General features: G+C 39.9%; 1 protein-coding gene across 3 annotated transcripts; it reads right to left on the reverse strand.

The window, feature by feature from the left end:
- Window positions 1-1,947: 1,947 nt before the first annotated feature.
- Window positions 1,948-19,551, reverse strand: cul5b (cullin 5b). Of its 3 annotated transcripts, none has more exons than XM_020655812.3 (19): window positions 19,452-19,551; window positions 17,536-17,645; window positions 17,338-17,437; window positions 15,744-15,920; window positions 15,485-15,626; window positions 13,894-14,039; window positions 12,082-12,162; window positions 11,004-11,097; window positions 8,984-9,114; window positions 7,983-8,090; window positions 7,827-7,891; window positions 7,601-7,733; window positions 6,661-6,792; window positions 6,413-6,536; window positions 4,717-4,892; window positions 4,439-4,600; window positions 3,627-3,745; window positions 3,161-3,284; window positions 1,948-2,983 (listed from the first exon to the last, which is right to left on the reverse strand). In XM_020655812.3, the coding sequence occupies exons 1-19, from the start codon at window positions 19,473-19,475 to the stop codon at window positions 2,789-2,791; spliced, it is 2,343 nt and encodes a 780-aa protein (XP_020511468.1). In that variant the 5' UTR covers window positions 19,476-19,551; the 3' UTR covers window positions 1,948-2,788. The 3 variants fall into 3 exon arrangements, with proteins under 3 accessions (XP_020511468.1, XP_020511467.1, XP_020511465.1); XM_020655811.3 differs by having other exon boundaries at window positions 10,959-11,097; XM_020655809.3 differs by having other exon boundaries at window positions 10,908-11,097.
- Window positions 19,552-22,198: the final 2,647 nt, after the last annotated feature.

Below are 22,198 nucleotides of genomic sequence, written 5' to 3' on the forward strand. Positions count from 1 at the left end.
TCCTCAGCTCAGCCGCGAGAGGAGGCTGCGCGCGGATTCGGGGTGGGTGGGGTGGAGGAGGTGGAGGTTGAAGGCAAGGGGATTGCTGCAGACTGCGCATGCGCACAGTTAAGAGGCCTGCTGTAATCCCCTTTGTCACAAATAACAAGAGGATGCAATATGCTGCAATTAAGGCAAAACTATCCACCTAATTACAGCCTCTCTGTTTCCACGCTGCCTCTGCGTAACTCCTGAGAAGATCCTAACTGAAAAATAACATTTATTTATTTTTTATTTCTGCTTGAAAAATAAATTAAATAAATAAATAAATGTGCAAGCTCTTTTTTATTTTTAAATGAACCCGAAACACTGTCTGATCAACGTTACATAAAGACTATGGAAGTCACAAGTTAAACTTTGATACTAGAAAATAAATCGATATGTGTTTCGTTACCATGGCAACTTTAGTAATTTCTTGTTTTTAGACTAACAAAAATGTAAATTACAGAAAAACATTGAAAACATTTTTTGGTACATAAACGTATTTACCGTTTTCAAACACGTCACATGGTATCAAAAAATTATAAACGTTTCTAAAATGTTGACAATGTTGATCAAGATTTGCTCTGAACTAAGTCCATCAAGCTTTAACATTAAGGTAGCTGTTTAACATTTTTTATGGAGCAAAAATAAACTGCTTCACTTCAAATAATTCAAGATTTTATTGATAATGTCCTCCTTAATTTAGCAGTGCATGTGTGTTTTTTTTCACACGACCCTATAGTTGTGAGAATTAAACTGTGGAAATGTGCGGGAAGAAAAATCAGTACAAAAGAACTCCTTATTAAAAACTAAGAAGAGCAGGGGGAAAGGTTTGTTTTTTTACCCTTACCACAATCGTCCCAAACATGAGCCTCTTTGATTTATTTTTTGTGTGCAATAAATATCTGTGTATAAAAAGGTACACACTAATTATACTAATGTTTTTAAAAGATAGTGTTGAGCCTTTTTGCCTTTATTAGAGAGGACAGCTGAAGAGAATCAGGAAATGTAGGGAGGAGAGAGTGGGGGGGAGCAGAGGAGCCGTGGTCGGCATCGAACACACGGCTGCCATGTTGATAACCGCTAGGCCACCTGCACTCCTATTTCTACTAATTTGCAAAAAAAAAACGAAAAGTCTACCATCCTTTCTCTGCTGCCACTTGTTGCTTTTACATTTTTAATCAGAGAGCATTGCACTTATATTCAGTTTTATCATCATCAAAGAAATCCAACATAAATGTGATAAATATGTCTGCACGATATAATATCATACAAGAGCTAGAAACACTGAATGGTGTGTCACTGAACTTGAATAAGAATCTGTGACACAGTATTTTCTGACTGTGAGTGAATCCTCAAAACAAACAAACCTGGTAGAAAATCCACGTCCCTTCATTTCTTCTGTCCTCCGCTCTGACCCGTCCTCCTTCAGTCAACGCTCATATCCCAAAGGTTAAGAGCATGCAAGACACATTTCTTCAGTGTGAAACAGGTAGATGCAGCAGCTTCGAGATAAATCACTATGCACACTCACAGTAGCATCCATGACTTATTCAAAGCCAGATTTGATGACTGGCGCCATCTACTGGTCAGCTACCATTAAATCCTCTTCCTGTCTCCCATGATTGGGAGTGATAAGATAATATGGTACATGTCAATGAAGCTTTTATGCTACTTCATTGTTCCTTTAAAGGCAGATGAGCTGTAGGATAATAGTTCAGGTTATTTTTTAGCCACCTTAGCTGCATGATTATTGTTAAGAAATAACATAGGCAGGTCCGGCTATTGGATTGTTTGTTATTAAATGATGCACTGACTCATGATCTCCTGAGGATTTTGCAAAGTTAAAAAATTCCTTTAATTATGAAGATGGATCAGGTCCCCAGGCAGGTTCCTTGAGCGAGAGATGAATGACAAGCCCGTGTATCGTTTTTTATAATAAGGTGCGGTTTATTTAATCATTTCATTATTCACATCTCATGGTACACTCTCCTATAGCTTTGAATTGTAGCATTAACCATGTGTAATACTGACCTCAGCCTCTTCCTTCAGGCGTCCAGCTGACACAAACACGAGCTGAGCTCCTTGGTGTGACTCCCACACCACCCGCTCTGCGCTGCTGCTGCTGCATGGTTCAGTCCTGCAAACTGTGAAGTGCTTTTCTGGCTCTTTATACACACTGAATGTCCAGATTTGAGTGTTTGATCGCTTTATCTACGACTGCAGAGAGAGAGTCACCACAGCATCGGGCCTCCCCAACCAGCCGGGTTAAAGCAGCGTCACCTTTTGACTGAAGAGGTTTTTCGTCAAGGTTCAGATGGTCTGGGGTTTTTGTCGTGGGTTTAAACTTGGCTGCAGATATTTTGAGATCCGAGGTTCCTCAGCGCTTCCTTTTAAAACTCGCACGAGCGTTGAGCAGGAAGGAGTGTTGTAGTGGTTGCAGATTACATCAAAAAACGACCGATGACGGCCTCACCTGGACAGCAAGAAACTCCCTCTGACTAAAAAACATTTAGAACCACTTGGTGCAGACTCCCATTTTCATTTTCTTTGTACAACTTTAAGGCAGGAAGTTCCACTTTGTTTTTTGTTTTTTTTAAATAGGTAGGTCTCTGTCTTTAACTCATGCCTCCCTGCTCAACTTCTTTTTTTTCTTTTTTTTTTTTAAATAGAGGACGGGGGGAGCCTGGAAGTATCCTAGTGTTCATCAGGCCTGATCCACTGAAAGTCAACAACAGCGAGTGTTTTTTTTTTTGTTGTGCTATTGCTATGCCATGTAGATGAAGGTGTTTATGTCGGTCTCGTCTCGCTTTATGTACTTGTGATCTATCAGCCACTCGATCTGCTCCTTTATCATCTTCTTCTGTGGTAAAAACATGTTCTTTAGGATCTCCACCAGCTCCGTCTGCAGCTGGGCGTTGTTGATGCGCTTCCTCATCTTCATGATCTGGATGATGGCCTCCTGGGAGAGGGAAAAAAAAAAAACAGACACAGGAGACGGACGGGTTTTTAATCGGAGCCTGGGAAGTTTATGCAAACATAACCACAGGAAATGGAAGGTGAAACTATTTCCTCACAGCAGGTTGTGTTACATAACGAGGGTATCTTTCACCCCCACGCTGTGAGAACATCTACTCACCTGCGTTCTTAGTATCCGGAGCTGGACGATGCCCTCGTTCTCCTCCTCTCTCATTCGCTCCGTGGTGAGTTGCAGCCGACCAATCAGGTTGATCTTCCCCCTTTTCTGAACCTTGGAGTTTTTTCTGAGAGTTTGATTCAAAAGAGTCGAGATTACTGAGTATCAGGGACTTCAGTATTCATGGTAAAATGTTCAGTGAACCTGACAGAAGTCTCAACAATAATTAGACGGATATCTAATCTGTAAAAAAAAAAAAACAACGCTCAAATTTGAGTTGAGAATTTGGTGAGTTTTTCCAACCATGAAATACAGATTTTGAAAAAATGAAGGCAAGAGTATTATCAAAAATAGGAATGAATAAATGGTATCACCTTTGGGATGAAAAACAAAACAAAGTCTATGGATTTGAGATTCAAATTGCATCAGACAGAGTGAGTAAGAAGAGAGAGGCAGATGTTTTCCTTACATGATGGAGAACTCCTGGTTGACGTAGAATAGTGTTCCTTCTGCAAAGTCTTTGGGCGAAGACACCACAGGGTCGTACGACAACACCTGCCGCTTCAGTTTAGGAAACGCCACCAGAGACTTGGAGAGAAATGAACGCATAATGTTTGAGATAGTGGAAAAACTACTTGAACTGTAATCTAAAGGTCACATATTCTGCAAAATACTCTTCACCATGTTTCTCTAACACTAACATGTGTCTCTAGTCCGTCTACAAACCCCCCAATGATGAGAAAAGTCCATCCTCTGCGTCTTTAGCCTGCTCCACTTTTCAGAAAATGTGTGCTCAAACAGGTCGTTTGGAGATTTTCCCTTCATGACATCACAAAGGGCAGTAGCCCCTCCCCCAGGTGGGTGACACTCCCACAGCTAGGTGTTTGTTCTGCCCTCTGAGTCTTCCTTCTCACCGTAAACAATAGGGCATGGAGCGAGAAAGCACTGAGTACACCCAAGCCCTTCCAGAGAGGGGGCGTGGTCAGACACAGCTCATTTACATATTTAAAGGTACAGACACAGAAACAGCCTGTTCTGAGCAGGGCTGAAATAGAGGGGTTTATAGACATGATCAAATACAGGATCAGAGTGGATTTAGAACAAGAAACTTCACACACATGTTTTAGGGAGCTCTGAGAATTATTTAAACCGGTTGAAGAAGAGAATATTTCACCTTTAACTTGATACCACTACAGTGTGCTTAGTCCGTCTTTGAGAAATGCAAACCTGCTGATAAATCTCTTTCACAATTTTTTTTTTTTTTTTTTTTTATCTCTTTACCCAGAGAGTGCGTCTCAGCTCAGCGTCAGGCAGCTCAGTTGCTAGCTTAAGGTTTTCAAAGCTGATCCTCTCCCTCGGCCTCTGGTTCCAGGCGAACAGAACAGCCAGCTGGAAGGTGGTCACCTCCAGGTCGTACTGGCCCACCTCGTTCTTAAAGGTTATCTGTAGAAAAGACATTTAATAAAGCTTCTTTCCCGGTCAAAGAGAGAGCGTTGATGTAGTTTGTAGACTTAATCACATGTTTCCACGTTGTGTGTGTTTCTCCGGGTGTCACTTACGATGCCATTAGACATGAGGTGATGCCAGTGGAGCTTCCTGCCGCTGTGGTTCTTCTTATAGAAATCTTCTACCTCTGGTATTAAATCTTCCAGCTCTGTGGGGAGAGAGACGAAAACCTTCTCGCTGCTCCTCGACCACGCTCCGGCATTCAGGATCTTTATATTGACCGAGTCGGCTGCAGGAGAGAAACACAGAGACATCTTGATGAGTGAGCGACAAACTCTTTCGAGTTAGCACAGCAGGAAGCAAAGCTTAAGTTTTGTTGTTACTCTGCCTGTATGAAACTGTAGAGAACAGCCTTACTACTCTCATCTATGAAGTCAATTTGAAACGATGGTCGGCTTAGCTTTGTGTTGAAACAGGAGGTCAAAGACTCACTGATTTAATCATTATTAACTAAAGTGTGTAAGGCCCCGTGAACACCTAGCGTTTTTTCAGAGCAGAAAAGCGCCGGCTGTACGCTCGGGAATGCAAAAAAAGGATTTATTTTACATTTAAAATCATGGTTGTTAGACTAGCAGTTCAACGCTGCTCGCTGCCTTCAATGCGACATATTGCACAGCCTGACTTCATATTTCCTCTCGTCTTAAATAGTGCAAAAGGGAGTTTTTTCTTTGTTTTAAAAAATTAACTTTGTACAGTGAATGTATGAAGCATTTTTTGCACTGAGAAGAAAAAGCGCTGGATGTCTGTCCTGTCTCCATGACAACAGTCTGTTGACAACGGCCGCTGTACGACCGAAACTGCTCCGCACTTTTTACTGCATGTTTTATATTTGAGATTGTTTATTTCCCGATCAGACACGGAGGATGAGGGTACAACACACGATCTGTAGGCGGCAAAACTACACTGTCAGGAATATCATACATTTGCAAAAGAGCGCCGGTGATGTCAACAACACCTTTCTGAAAAGTTGAAAGATATTCAACTTGCTCGCTTGGAGCGCTCTGAAAAAAAAAGACGCAGGATGCTGAGAACACTCTCTCCTCATTGACAACAACTGAAAAAAGACGCTCGGTGGACACGGCGCCTAAGAATGTAACACTTTGGTGGCGGAAACGCGGCTTCTCCTACGTCCTCCTGTTAGCTGTAGCATTAGCTGCATGTAACGCTCGGTTCTAGCCCCCCTCGATAAAACTTTGTCAGTGTGACGTCATTGTCAGTGTGAGATCACTGATCTAAGCCCATTGGCTCGTTGTGGCCGAGCAGCTCATGTGGAAATTTCCGAGAAGCGTGTTGAGCAACTGACCAATAACGACAGAGCGGATCAGCAGACCAATCAGAGCAGACTTGGCCCACGTGGGGTCTAACAGTGTGGGCTCAACAGAGTGTAGCTGACGGACTCAGAGTGGAGAGGGAGCAAGGAGGAGCAGTTCATGAAAACAGACACTTTTTTCAGACTTTATCTATTGTGAACGTACAAAAGTAGGAACATAGATTAAATATATGAACCCCAAAAAGGGCAGAATATGGGATCTGTAAAGGACTAAAAGAAAGAGGTAAACTATAAAAAACTAAGGACATTTTTAGTTCTTTCTCCTACTGTCAGTTTTTATGATTATGACTCATTGCGTTGCCCCTCTAGAGTAGAAGAGATCTTCTTATCAAGAAGCAACAGAGCATCATGTTAAACTATTCATTTAAAGAAAAACAGGAGCTCTGTGTGTGTGAGTGTCAGGCGCCTCGACCTCTTACCTGGTAGAGCCAGCTTGTTATGTTTATGCATCTCTTTGAAAGACTGATTGAGGTCCTCTGACACCTTGATGTCTTGAAACATCCGCGCCAGCTTGTTGACATAGTCCGCTGGCATTCCTACTTCCTGTTAGGACACATGACATCACAGGTCACTTAATGTATTTTTTTTTTTTTGTGTGGGGAGGGGGGGGTAGTGTTTGTGATGCAGAATAAAAAAACAGTGAACGGTAAATCCAGCCAGCTCTCACCCTGAGCCACTCCACCATGTTCTCCTCGATCTCGCTGTCCGCCGAGATGTCCAGGATGAGTCGACGCGTCAGGTGAGCTTTGTGGTAGCGCATGAACACGTCTTTGTTCTGGACGTACTTCAGCACTAACAGCTGCACACAAAGCACACACACAGATTATGGCTGCAGCCCACATGAAAAAGTAAAGTTAGCTGCTGCGCCTACGTCAACAAAAAATAGCAGCTGGTGGTGGAGACTCCCACACGGTCTGTGTGCATAAGAGCCAGAGTTAATGGAGCTTCTTCTGTGGTCAGGCCTCGTTTTCTTTTTCAAAAAACAACGTTGAACGAGCAGTGGATTTAAGCCCAAAACAAACGAGGATCCCCAGCGATTAAAAACTCATTTTTGTTAATCCTGAAATAATGAAAAACTTTAGACTTTGAGGAGAGATACATTATGAAACCGACTCTCGTTCCACTGCGGTTCTACTTCAGTCAACGACGTCTTTAATGATTCATCACAGGTTTGTATTTACTGACCAACATTTGAAGAAAGCTTCATGAGCAAAATGTGTTTGGAACAATATCCCAGCCAACATGTCAGCTCATGTTATTATAATAATATAATAATAATAAAGTTTATTTATAAAGCACTCATCAAAACTAAAGTCACAAAGTGCTTTACAGGAAAAATAAAAAATCCCAACAGTCAAATACACAACAATAAAATCAATAATAAAACAACAGTGCAGCAATCATCCAATGAACAGAGAAAAGAGAAACAACCGAGACAAAGATTGACTAAAGTTAACAGTAAAACAAATAAAACATCATGGATGAAACGAGGATTAGAAGAAGGCCTTACGATAAAAACGTGCTTTTAAAAGTGATTTAAAAGACGATACCTGTTTCAATGCTAATCACAGGTCTATTAAAAAACATGTAGATTCCCTGAGACGTACCACTTCCTTGAGCTTGGCCTCGATCTCCTCGGACGTGAGCTTCTTGCTCAGTGGCGTCTTCCTTAACAACATGTCGCAGTAGTTGGCCAGCAGCTCCGGACACTTTGACTCTGGTTGAGTTTTCAGACCGACCCTGTAAACACACGAGAGAGCAAGGAGACCAATCAGATGTAATCATGTTCATCATTCAAACGACATGCTGAACTCAGAGCAGAGCGTCTCTTACCCTTTCTGTTTCAGAGGAAGTTCTAATTTAAATATAGTGGCATCATTCACAACAGCTTTATAAGCCTGAAGGAAAGTAAAACAGAAGAGTGATCAGTTAAGGAAGTTTCATTCTTTATATAATAATTGTGTAGTGGGGTGAAAAGGGGGAGCTCACTTTGTCTCTGGCTGTCAGGAAGCGAGGGTCGTCCTGGAACGCCTCTTTCACGAGTCGACTGAAGCGGTTAAACAAGGTGAGCAGCTGCTCTACGTATTTCTCAGAGTCCTGCAACGACAACAACAACAAACAAAAAGATGAAAAGCGACCAATGACAACAAGGTAACTTCTTCACATGGGAGAAGAGTCGTCTGCAGCTGAAGATCTACTTACTAACTTACTAAGACGACAGATACATCCCAAAAGTCTGGATTTATTGCAACAAATAAGAAAATATTTTATGTCAATGAGCAAGGCTTTCCCTCTACATTTAAAATTTTGTAATTTTAATTATAAGAAGCGTCTTATTCAGGCAAAACAACAAACGTTAGATGATCAGACAGCTTGTAAATTAACTGCTCATCCTTCTTGCCCTGGTGAACGTTATTGTAGAGATGAAATCGTATTTCCAGGTCCCAATAACCCAAGTTTTCATAAACTGGTTTCATCCTTTAATACACTTAGGCCCTGTATCCACCTAGCGTCTTTAAATTGTTTTCAATGGGTAGAGCATGTTCGCAGCAGAAAGCAGCCGTCTAGATGAAAAGCGCAGCGCCCAGCCCTTTTTACAAGCACTCTGCCGCTGTTGACATCACCGGCGCTCTTTTCAAAATGTTTGATATTCCCCGTATTTTAACCTCCTACGGATTTTATCTTGTACTTGCATCCTCTTTGCTCCGTGTCTGATCAGGAAATAAACCATCTCAAATATAAAACATGCATTAAAAAGTAACGGAGCAGCGTTGATCATACAGTGGCCGTTGTCAACAGACTGTTGTCATAGCGACAGGACGGACGCTTTTCTTCTCTGCACAAACGCTTCATGCAATCACTCCTGAGCGCACAGCCAGCGCTTTACTGCCTGGAAAAAAAAACGGCGAGGTGGACACGGGGCCTTAGATGCATTTTCCAACTTCTATCTCCCAGCCTGATCAGTACTTGTGTGTGTATGTGACACTCACAGAGGTGATGGTCTCTGCCGACGCCACCATGTCAGCCAGGCCGGCGTTCATGATGTGGTCCTCCAGGTCCTTCAGCATGGGCTCAATGCCGCTGGGCACTTTGTCCATGAGCGAGAACATCAGATGCAGCTCTGTGATGGAAACATGAAGACTTTTATGGTTCAACTCTAGAATGTAAAATATTAAAAAAGTAGTTTTTTGTTACTGCTGACGAGATTGGAAACCTGTAGAGACAGCAAAGATGAAACAACATGCAGAAAGAAACTGTAAATCTGTTTTCACACATGCACTCCTGCCTCTGAAATCTCCCTGAGCTGCACTCAGTCTCAAGGCAAGACGCGGCGTTAAAAAAGATGCTGCAGAAAACCGAGACGGCAAATGAAGCGTCCGTGTTGACGCTATAATAAAAGAGTTTTTCACCTTTATATCAATGCTGCATGTGAATGGACGTTACCATGGTAACAAAGACTTGTGGAAAATATCACACTGACGATCAGAAAAGAGTATGAAGCTGATTCATTACGTCGGCAAAGATTGCACTGGTTGAAAAAGTGTTGTTTGGATACAACGTCATTAACCTCGCCCGCTCGTGTAAGGTGAATTTTTCTGATCATTTCCTGCTGAATTTACACTTCAGCTCACCCTGACTTCATGCAGAGATTTTACGTACATGTGTGAATGCAGCTTTATGCGTTCACACACGCAGCTCAGGAAGTTTTAAGGAGTTTTGTGCACGTGTGAAAGACGACATCTTGGCATTGCGTGAAATAGTTTTAGTTTTACATAAAGAAGAAAGATATTAAACATGGAATAATCATCATCTTGATCTGATATATTCAGCACTAAGCTCTAATTTAGACGCTGCACTTAAAATGAGCTGCTTTAAAATCCATTACTGCGGATGCCCTTTGTCCTTTTGTTCTATCAAAGCGCATGAACACAGACCTGAGCGCTCACACACAGAAAGATTCAAACATAATGATCTGAGGTTATGCAGCCAAGAATCTGAGCAGAAGCTTCAATTATATAACCTCCAGATCATTCATCAGAGCATTTTTACATCCTAATCACCAGTAAGAGATTTCAGGACCCAGAAAAAAGTTGCAGGAAATCGTTTTAGAAGTCTAAGAGTGGATTTTGAGCACCTGATGATTTCACACATTTAACGCTCACACTTTTTCTTAACCACAGGCCGGATTCGAACCTGGGCCGCCCCCTCTGAGGACCACTACCTCTGTACATGCCCCCAAATCTCTCAAACTTTAAAAACACTTTCATTTCAGAAGAGCGAAATGGAACTAGGGTCGTCACAATTTCAGAATTTTACACGACTACACCAGTTAAAATAAAACTATATTGAGACCGGGTTTGTTACCATGGCAACACAAATATAATCCTGGGGAACTCCTTGTTAGATTTATTCTGGGACTTTTTGCACCTTATTTTATTTTAAGGACGGTAAATAGAGAAAGAAACCGCAGGAAGGATTCGAACCCTGTTAGTAGGACTACAGCCTACGTACATAAGGTGCGGCCTTACCGCTAGGCCATCTACGCCCCCGGGAATTTTTTTGTTTATTATTATTTTAAACTGCAAGCAAACTCCCAAACATTCTCTAAAATATATTGGCAACATTTTAGTATTGAAGCAAAATGTCCCAGATGTATTTTAGGTAGCGTCACCACTTCTGCTCTCTGTCTGTTTGTAAGAGAAAAACCTTCTGCGTCTTAATGAGAAGCCAAAAGGAATGGAAAAACATCAGTGTGGTGAGTGTGAGAGGAACCCCTGCTGACTTCCAGTTACTTTTCAGTGCTATCGACTATCTAAAACCTGGAGATTGTACAAATATAAAACAGGTGGTAAACACAGAATAGCACAGCAGAGAACATTTTGACAACGGTAGTGGGATCACAGATGGATGTACCTACAGATTCTGCACAAGAAGGTTTGGTCAGGGCTATTTCCTGGTGCAAACCTGAGCTTGCTGAGCCTTTGGTGGGAGCAGTCCTGCCGTACTCACTCTCTGTCTCATTTCGTTTGATCATGCCTGGACACTCGGCTAAGATGGTCTCCTTGAATGATGTTACCAGAGCATTGACGCAACACTCCATTAACTGGAAAGACACACAGGGAAAACAATTCATACAGCACATGATACACATGCAAAACCTAAATAACACATATATACAGATATTATAACATTTAGTATTTGGGGAAAACGCACTTTATAGTTTTGTTTGAAGAAGATATCAACCAGGTGACCAAATGAAACACACTACAATCAGTGATTTCTCTGGGTTTAAAGGTCACATATTAAACTCTGCTCTATTAAAGTCTCAGAGCTCCTCAAAACATGTGTGTGAAGTTTCTTGTTCTAAATGCACTCTGATCCTGTATTTGATCATGTCTATAAACCCCTCTATTTCAGCCCTGCTCAGAACAGGCTGTTTCTGTGTCTGTACCTTTAAATATGTAAATGAGCTGTGTCTGACCACGCCCCCCTCTCTGGAAGGGCTCGGGTTTACTCTGTGCTTTCTCGCTCCATGTCCTATTGTTTACGGTGAGAAGGCAGACTCAGAGGGCAGAACAAACACCTAGCTGTGGGAGTGTCACCCACCTGGGGGAGGGGCTACTGCCCTTTGTGATGTCATGAAGGGAAAATCTCCAAACGACCTGTTTGAGCACACATTTTCTGAAAAGTGGAGCAGGCAGAAGACGGAGAAGATGGACTTTTCTCATCATTGGGGGGTTTGTAGACAGACTAGAGATATACTGTATATTAGTGTTTGAAACCATCGTAAAGTGTATTTTGATTAACATGTGACCTTTAAAGATTGTTTTAAAAGTGTACACAACTCGATAGACATTTTAAGCTGGTCAAGCTGTTTTTAGATATTTCATACTACAGCTGTTGCACACTTTACCTTTAAAAACAAAAGTCACAAAAGAGATTGGTATTTAAAATCCAACCAATCAATCAAACACTGGTTCTTTACTTTGTAGTACTAACTTTCTGATATCAAGGCTTCTTTATAACAACTCAACAGTAAGATCGTCATGAAAACATTCACTCCACCATGCTCTGGTGTAACACTCACTGCTTGTACAGAGTTGCAGTCACGTCTGGTCTCCAGGTATCGCAGAGCACGTTTCTCCTCTTCCCTCAGCTTTGAATCAGCCTGGAGACAAAATAACACATGAACAAATAAACATTAGTTTATCAAAGTTATGCTAATAAACATTCAGTTTAGATTAAATAGTCATCTGTTCAGAAGAAATTCAAGAGATAACGCAAGTACCTCTCAACCAGGAAATGATCAAGAAATAAATAATTAAAAAAAACTTTCTTGACCTTTTTGCCTTTCCTGTCCAAAAGTAAAATTCTTACACTTATGTTTGAAAAACCTGACAGTTGTTGCTGCTTCCTGTTTGTTTGTGAAGCCATGTGAAGAAATGTTTACTACAGCTTTGTGTAGCCTCACAGAAAATACCAACAACAACAATAACACTATTAGTTATGATGTAAAAATATCAGAATCAGTATCGGTACATATGTGGGATCAGAATCAGATGAAAAAGTGGATCGTGCAGCTCTAACTTTGTATAGTTTTTGAACTGAAGAATAATCTAAAACAGATTTCAACATGTGCTTGGATCCAAAGATATATGATACTGCTGCAAACACCCAGTCCAAGATCCCTCCTCAAAGAACGATCTTATTTCCCCCCGACTAATCTGAAAAATATTCTGTTTTTGGAGTTAAGATGAAAGGATTAACTGCAGAAAAGTCCTTAAAAAATCTCTCAGCGAGTTGAGTTCCCCTTGAAGTCACAAGCTTGATCTACACTGACTCACATGAAGTATTAATGCCTGACCAAACTGTGACCGAGGATGAACATTTCTGTGCTTCAGCCTTCATGTTGGTTTTAGGTTTGAAGGTGTAAAAAGAGGACAAGCAAGAGATCAGTCGGAGCAGTGGATCATTTTGTTCGTCTGACTGTTTTCTCTTTTTATTCATCAGCTGGCGTATTGCCAAAAACATCAAAATGTGGAACAGGAGCCTCACTAGAGGAGTCGGGTCTCTGCCTCGTGTTTTAAAAAAAGCGACCCTATGACAGCGGCTTTTATCTTTGCTATGGGAAGACAGTTTTCTTTGAGCAGAGGGCAAGTTGTGAGCAGCAACAAAGAAACTCGAGAGTAGAGAGAAAACTAAACAGTTTGATCTCAAGGTTTTAAATCCTTCCTGAGTATGGGTAGAGAACTAAACTGGAGACATTAAAAACACAGCCAGGTAAAATATATAAAATAAAACATGATGAGCATGCTTCATATAGATTCTGTTTTCTGCATACTGTGCCAGTGGAACAAAGATGTCCAGAACAGTCCGTCATAAAGACAATGTTTTTCTTGCATAGTCCATTGATTTAATGCTTTGCAACGTCTGTAAATTCCAAATATCTAAATATGTATATGAGCCGAAGTGACCAAGGAAAAAATTGGTGAAGACGGGCAATAAAAGCATACCATCAAAATACAAGAATTAGCAAAAAGAAATGTCTTAAGGTACTTTGAACTCCTTCCAGTTGCTGCAAACTAGCAGTGCTTTAACCCCTGTCAGCGGTTTCAGACACTAAAATTTGAAATATGGAAATCAGAAATCTTGTTGCTGATGGACTATTTCGCTTTTGTAGGACACGGTATTAAATTCAGTCTGTTTTCATAAACAGCCAAAAACCCCTCATAAGTCGCCCTGACTGTAAATCATAACGTGCAAAAACATCCCAGTGGCAGCGGTGGAAGATCATTCATTGCACGTGTCCAGATTTACACAAATTAGTGATTGCATAAAGGTTAACCTCATGTTGTTGTTGTCGCTCAGAGATTTAATACCATGCGTGAGTCACACTCACATATTTCATGTAGTTTTGGACGCCATTTTGCTGCAGGTAGGCCGGTGCCTGCGTTCTGTAGAACCTCTCTGTAGAGTCCATGTAAGCCTTCTCAAAGTTGTCTCTGTAGATCTGCAGCTTGTCGTCAGGGTTGGAGCACAGGTTCACTGATCGGGACAACACAGAGATATGGAGGTGGGGAAACAAGTGTCATGTTAGAGTTCAATATACGATAAGAGACATCAATCATCAGAAAAGAAAGAGAAAAGATCTGAGGGAGGTTTTGAAACAACAAGCAGCTTTAAGGTTCCTTTTTTTGGTGTGAGTATCCTACAAGCTAAAACAAACTCCCATGAGCACAAAGACTGTGCAGCAAATTATGTTTCATGTTCCTGACACCCTTTGAGCTCTTTAAGACACTTAACAATCAAGAGACTCAAAATGTACAAGTGGTATGTTAACTGTCGTATCAAAAGTGAAAGAAGAGGAGATGAAAATCTGTCAAGCTCGTCTTAAAAAGAACATTTTCTATCAATCATTGAACTCAAACCACATATAAAAAGCTGAGGTTGTAATAGTGAATTCAATCATGGTACTTCAGGTCAATATTAAGTGAACGAGGCACAGAAGACTCCGGTCAGCTCGACCCCTTTATTAAGAAACCGGTCGGACTGCCACCACCAGAGCTACAGTAGGGAACACATCGCTGCAGATCAGATCAGTTTCACAAAGTAATTTAACACATTTTGGAAAAACAGAAATGAAAATCAAAGATAAAGAAAGTAAAGGGTAAAAGGTAAAGGGTAAACATTCACACACTGATGTAGTGAGACCATGAGAAGTAACTAATCCCATTCATATGCATTCATACAGACCCAGCTCTTTCATGAACACCTACTAACTTAATGATGATGGTCTCCATATTATTGATGATGATGATGGTAATGACGATGGTTTTTGTTTGATAACGACGACTTATAAGATGGTTTCTATACTGATTAGAGCTCTCAAGAACTGTCCTCAATGTTGTGCTTTACCTCTGGTCACTTCCTGTCAGCACCTGTGTGTCCAATCAGACTCAAAGCTGATCGTTTGCTCTTACTCACATTGTTCCCTTTTTTCTAGATCCTTGCTTGTGACGTACGTCGCTTTGGATAAGTGAATTGTACAATTCATATAACGCAGACGGAGCAGAGGGAGCAACTTGGGGTGAAGTGCCTTGCCAGAGGACACATCGGACATGTAGCTGCAGGAGCTGGGGATCGAAACCTCGAACTTCCAGTTGAGAGACGACCGACTCTACAAACTGATTCACAGCCGCCCGGGTCTGTCTAAAGTGTATGCTATGTTTAAAAATATATTTCAGCCCTTTACTTTGCTGTCAGCAAGCCTCTTTGTTTTAGCACTACTTCAGGGGGAACCACATACAACCGGTCTCCTGTTATTTATACACTTACTATCTTACTCGACAAGGACGTCAAACAACCCCACTTAAAAGAAATAATAATAATCCCTTTAATGAATGTGGCATTATGGGATGAATTCCTACAGCACTGTATGAGCCTTGCGGAGTGCGGATACTGGAGCGTGTAAGGTGACCTGTGATTCTCACCGTAGGACTCTCGCACTCCGATGACCAGCTGGGAGTCGAAGGCCTCCCCCAGCCTCTCCGCGTGGACGAGCTTCATGGCGCTGTCCTGCAGCCTGTTTTTGATGTTGGAGAATATGGACTCGTTCCACGTGTCCAGCATCAGCTGCCGTCACCAGAGGGAGAACAGAGACGAGATGTAGAGTCACTCAGAATAACAACAACATGCTGATTTAGTTCTACTCGTGTTCCTCCTCCTCCTCCTCCTCCTCCTCCTCCTCACCTTGCGGACGATGCTGTCCTCCACGTTGGACTTCTTGTTGCTCCCCTGTTTGCCCATCAGCGTGATCTCCAGCTGACAGAAAGGTTTGGGTAAGATGTCACACTGTGTGAAGAACTTCCTCCACTCCACGATGTAGGCCTTCAGCAACGCCGTGTCGTCCTGGTGACTCAACACCCGCTTAAGTAGAGAAACACAGGGACAGGGGGTGATTGACAGCTGCAGAATCTAACCGACACATTGACAGATGTGAAGCGTAAAATAATAGATTATGAAGGAGACAGTTTGAAGACAGGCCACTGGGATAAACCTGCAACATCAATACAAAAAACAAGGTTTGAAAAGGAAGATCAAGTGAAAACACGATGCTCCAAAGTTAAAAATGTGCTTTTTTCTTTGATTAATTCCAGGATGAGAGAACTTGATTTAAAGTAATACGAGTGAATATCATATTTGGTGTTAAGCCGGAGAAAAAGCTGATTGAATGACTTTCTCAAATTTGTTCTTATAAACTTGTTGAATCAAGTTGCTGGCTTCAGCTTCTTAAACTTCCCATAAATGAGAATTCATATTTTTTCCTTTTACAATGTATTACTTTGTACAGTGGAGTGTGTTAAATATCTGTTTACTCTGCCTGCTTATTAATTACTACACATTTTCTTATTATTTTCTGCCATAGGACGTCAGGGACTGAGGTAAATATATCACAGATCTTTATCAACAGAAGCCAGACAAAGCAACTACCGGATATTTCCATGTCTCAGTGAAGGCTAAGTGAAGTGTACTTTACTAACAAGCGGACAGGCAAATATTTAAAGGAGCGATCTGTAAGATATCTACTGAACTAAACCTTACTATCTGATCAGACATTAAGGAAACATGCTATGTTGAAGTGCTGGCTTCTCTGACAACAATGCAGCAGCCAGTATGTCCTCCTTCTAACTTTAGATTCTGCTCCTGAATGCTCTGGATTTGTTTGGACCAGAGAAGGTAGGTTACACGGCCGTTCTGGACGCCCCTCGGTTTGTCAGATATGAGAGCAGTTATCAGGTCAACAGGTGTTGCAGCGATGGAAGCGGTCAAGAGAAGTGGTTCAGATAGAAGTGATTGTACCCGACCTAAAAAGCCTCTGCATGTTTCTAATAAGCTCCACGAGCAGAAACGTGCTCAAACTAGGATCAATATTGGAGATGCTTTTGAAAAATGGAGAGAGGTTAGAACACAGAAAGGTTTACAGACCCATGCAGAGCTGGATAAACACTGAAGCTTCAGAGTCCACCACATGGTGACATGTGTGAGCATCCACTCTAGAGAGGAGGGGGGGGAGACAGCTCTCTACAATGTTTAGAATTTAGACTGCAGTACCCATTTTAAACACTAGGTGTCAGAGATACATGCTGCTCCTTTAAACACAGGTTCACCTTCTCGTAAGTGGAAGTAACAAACCTCAAATTATTTTCTAGGTGATTATCTTCTATGATGTAAATGCAGTAGACTAAAAAGGAATTGTTGGATTAGTCAGAACTTCACTGAAGACATAAAACAGAATCATTATCACGATGCTGGCACATAAATCTCCTCCTGCTCTTAGTCTTACTGCTTGTGCTTGTTTGATGAAATCTAAGATGTCCTCTTTGAGGGCTTGGTGGATCTTAGCTGGACCTTTGTCATCCCACAGACACACAGCGTGGACGTCTCTATGGAAACGAGGAGGAGAAACAGCATTGGAGGGATTAGATTCATTTAAAAATGATGACTTCTACGCTGAAAAGGAGATGCAGTGAGGTGAACTTACGAGAAAAGGTCAAACCACTGCTGTTTGGTGACGGACTCCTGCCGTAGCAGCTTCAGCACGATGGGACGCATCAGGTCCCATTTATCCTCAAACTGAAGGGAGCCTTTGTTCTGGAAACAGGAAGCAAACATCAGGATCTAAACATGAGCCTTTAGGCAAACTGTAAATGTTAAATGGACTTGAGCTTGTATATTTCTTTTCTAGTCTTCTGACTACTCAAAGCACTTTTACACCGCAGGTCACACCTACACATTCACACACTGATGGTAGAGATTGCTGTGTAAAGAGACCATCAGTATTATCTCATCCTATTCATACACATTCATACACTGCAGGTGAAGCAGAGGGAGCATCTTGGGGTTCAGTGTCTTGCCCAAGAACACATCGGACATCTCAGTTCAACACACTCAACAAGTAACATTTTCTTGCCTCATTGGCAGAATTTTCTGTTCTTATTATAAAAAATGTAGACCTCATGTTTTGTTTTCCATATCTTGAAATACAATGTGTATCTGGACTTTTGGTTAATGTGGCTTAAAATAAGTGTAAATAGATATTTGTGACTAGATATTAGACAGACACACTTGCTTAGATTTCGTTTCTTGAAGTGTGATGATTTCTTCAGCAATAAGTGAGACACTGTGATGTATTGTACAGCTCTAATAAATCATAATGGAATACTAATATCTGTCCAAATAGGATTTTTTTGAACATATTAAACCCCACTTGTCGTTATTGTTTTTGTTTACACCTTCATCAAATTCCCACCAGCTGTATCTGCGTAAGATCTAACTCATCGTCTGTTCCTTGTTTTAGCTCCAACAGTATTTTTTCCTGACATTACTCCACGTTTAAGAAGATTGACAGCAAGTAAACGAGATGAAATCCTCCTGATTCTGATTCATCAGGTGTTACGTTCTTCATCTTAACAATGCTCCCGAAGACAACGCACTCTTTGGGGAGCATTGTTAAGATGAGCACATTAAACCGCTTTTTCTTTTTTTTTTTGTGTGTGCAAAGATGTCAGAATCACAATCAGAAGTACTTTATTAATGCATGTCAGTATTCCCATTCAAGCAACGTTATGCACAGATGAAATTACACGCTTTACAAGTTTGAGAAAGTCAACAGGCTGTGGCAAAATGTAATCATGCAAAACAGGATTTATGTGTGCATAACCATCAAGCTATTATTAGGATAGTTATTAATGTCCCAAGGCTACCTAATAATGCAGATTAGATTACATGCATGTTTTGGCACTGCTTGTTTCCCCATACTTTACATCAGTTCCTATTTTCCCCAATGCAAAGTTGTTTTTCACTGATTTTTCCAATAACTGTCTGGTGCACATCTCAAGTCTGTGTCCCTGCAGCAGCGATGTGAACTATAGTTGATCATATAAACTCTGCTTCAGGTGTCTTTCCTGCACAGCTTAGTGAGCATGATAGCAGCTGAGGATTAACACTGACTCAATGCACAGAAACTACTCCCACAGTTGCTCCTGGCAGCCTTCAACATGTGTTTTTAAAAGGGCTGGTCAGCTGCTGGTTCCTGTGTTACTGAACTGACAGATGAGACCGTGCACACAGATAAAGGTGATATTTAAACACAGGTAAAGCTTACATAACGAGCCCTGTGTATTATGTATGTCTCTGTATCCCCGGCTCCCCACGCACCTTTCTTTTTTAACCTTATATTTTGTGTTGTCGCTGTTTTATTTAGCCAGCTAAATCAGTGATAAGCAGCTAATGTTAGCCAGATGTAACTTAACAGCCCTCAGATAGAGTCAAAACTGACAACATGGTCTCACTCAGGTGCTGCGTAAGGTAAGAGGTAAACGACGACTACACACAAAGCAGGTGACAAGCAGGTAAGGTAGCGTTCACTAGCAAGAATTGAATTGGAGGGGATCCTACCTTTAGCAAATTAGACGTCGCCATGTTCCCTCAACTTATCCTCCCGTAAAGTCTCGCGAGATTTTCCCCCCACAGAGGCTGAAGATTCACCGGCTCCGTCGAACGCAGTTTAAAACAAATGTACAAATCAATGATTTTCAAAAGGTGCAGGGATGAGGGAGAGATTTAAGAAGGAAAAAATTATATAATAAAATAATAATAATTGGGTTTACAAGTTTTGTATACACAGGTGTATGTTAATATGTATTATATATATGTAAATTGTACATATAGTAGCCTATATCAAATTGTATCTATATATATATATATATATATATATATATATATATAGATAGATAGATAGATATAGATATAGATTGTATTAAATGTATAATCGTAAACATACTGTACCAAACTGTATAGATATAAGGATTGTATAAGTATATAAAATATAAATATAGTACATCAAATTGTACAAATAGATATATATATAGAGATATAGATATATGGATTGTATAAATATATAAATTATAAAAAAAATCATAGTATATCAAGTTGTATATATGTATGGAAAATCATTGGATTTTAAATATCAAATATAGTATCATAAATATAGTAATATAGATAGATTGTATATAGAGAGATTATAAGGAACACAGGAAGTTAATTTAATTTAATAAATATTAATTATTGAGCTGTGGAAAAGGGGTAGGATTAAATAAGTTTTATACTTCTTCCTTCTCCTTTTCAGGCATATCAATTGAATATATGTAATTAGCTTTTTCTTTTTCTTTTTTCGTGAAATAATTTGAACATTGTTTTTTGTTTATTGTATTTTCGTGCTTTTCATTTTGTTTTGTATTTTTGATATGTTTGATTTTATTTGATATGTCTGAAATAAATTGAATCAATCAATCAGTCAATCAGTTATTTTGAGTTCATTTTAAGAAGTTTGATGTCATTTATCAATACAAGAAGCATTTTATATCCAAAAACATTACATTAATTCACGTTTTCTTTCATTATTGTGCAATGTTTCTTTTTTCAAGGGAGTTGCCAACAAAAGTCTCCCGAGCATACTCTGAAGTTTGAATTATCAGCACGTACACGGACTACACTTTTCAAATGGTTTTGAATTAGTTGACTTATGTTGCAATAAATAAAACATATTTTTTACACACCAGGAGGCGAACTCACAGCAGAAACTCAAAAGTGACAAATAGGGAGAAACGTAATCAAACGGTACGATTAATTACCTTGAATTGTGGGTCAATTATTTCTCTATTTCTATTCATCTTTTTTTATGATATCATGATTAAAAAAAAAAACATTTTAAGTTGGCACTCACTGCTCATGATGTCTGAATTGTCCTGTATAGTTCACTTTATATTCCAGTTGTAAATGCCTCTTGTTTTATTTTATAATGTTTCAATTGTACTAAACTTACTACTTGATTTTGTGTTTCTGCAACGTCTCAATTTCCTCTCTGGGGATCAATAAAGTATTATCTTATCTTATTTTATCTTATCTTATGTTATTACTGGGTATTGGACCATAGCCTACTAATTTAAAGACACATTAATTGTTTTTTGTTTGACGCTTCAAACCATTTTAAACTGTTAATTTTTTTATTATTGGTCAATGAATGATTTTGGACACTTCACGGTGATAATAGGTCTTTGGGGTTAATTTTTCAGGTTGTTTAGTCTGGTGTTTATAGGTCACAGGTGAACAGGAAGTTGTTGATAAAAGTGGTAAACAAACAAAAGTTGTATTAAATCTAGCAGGATTACTAGAAAGATTAGTGCTGACTTATCAAAATTCTTGTTGTTTTGATTTCTGGCCCTTGTTTAATTTTTTTGTCCTTGCTCCAGTTTGTTGTCTGCTTACATTTGCCTGATGTTTTCTTTTGGAAAAGTTTGATTTTTATTTATTTATTTTTATATATAATCCCCCCTAGTCTTGATTGTGTGTTGTTTGAATTAACTTGTTCCTGTGTATTTTGCTGTTGTATATTCATCATCTATAATGATAATATAAACATTTTTTTGTATATTTTATATTTGTCAATAAAGACGGTTAAAAAAAAAAAGTTGTATTTGATCATTTGAACATTGGATAGTCACAACAGGGTTAGAGCTGATTGTTCTTAGAAAGGAAGGGATAACACCTCTCCTTTAAACCTACATTGAGTAGCCTATGAAGAACGGGGGTTGGAAGAGAAAGGGGATTTCTTGACGCCTCAGTTTTACTACACACACAAACTGCAGGCCGAGTGTTATTAACTTCTCATATTCACACGTGGAGAGTAAAACTGCAGGCGATCTCTGCACAGCTTCAAGGACAGTTTGTGTTTCCTACTATCAGTGTGATGTTTGTTTTCATTCCTTCACCGGCAGAATCTCTTGGTTTTCATGCTTTTCTCAGACAAGGTCAGAAGGATTTTAACCTTTGTGTGAGGATAACACGGGATGTTTTCAAGAAGTTCCTGCAGGTTGAAATGGTTGGAAAATTAGAAGATTTATAAAATGTTTACAACCATATATGCTCGTTAATTTATTGATTGATTTTTATCATTCAGCCTGAAATGTACCAGCCCTATACCTGGTTGGTTAAAGCAAGAACATTGCAGAAACAGCCTTTTAAAAATAGTCAGACAGTAAGACTTTACTTACTCATAAGTATTTTTACATTGTTTTAATTGAATTAAATTAAAGTTTTACCTAAATTATTGTTATTATCTAAACCCACTACTCAATTTAGGTCGC

This window comes from Labrus bergylta, chromosome 14 (assembly GCF_963930695.1).
Source record: "Labrus bergylta chromosome 14, fLabBer1.1, whole genome shotgun sequence".
Taxonomy (NCBI): Eukaryota; Metazoa; Chordata; class Actinopteri; order Labriformes; family Labridae; genus Labrus; species Labrus bergylta.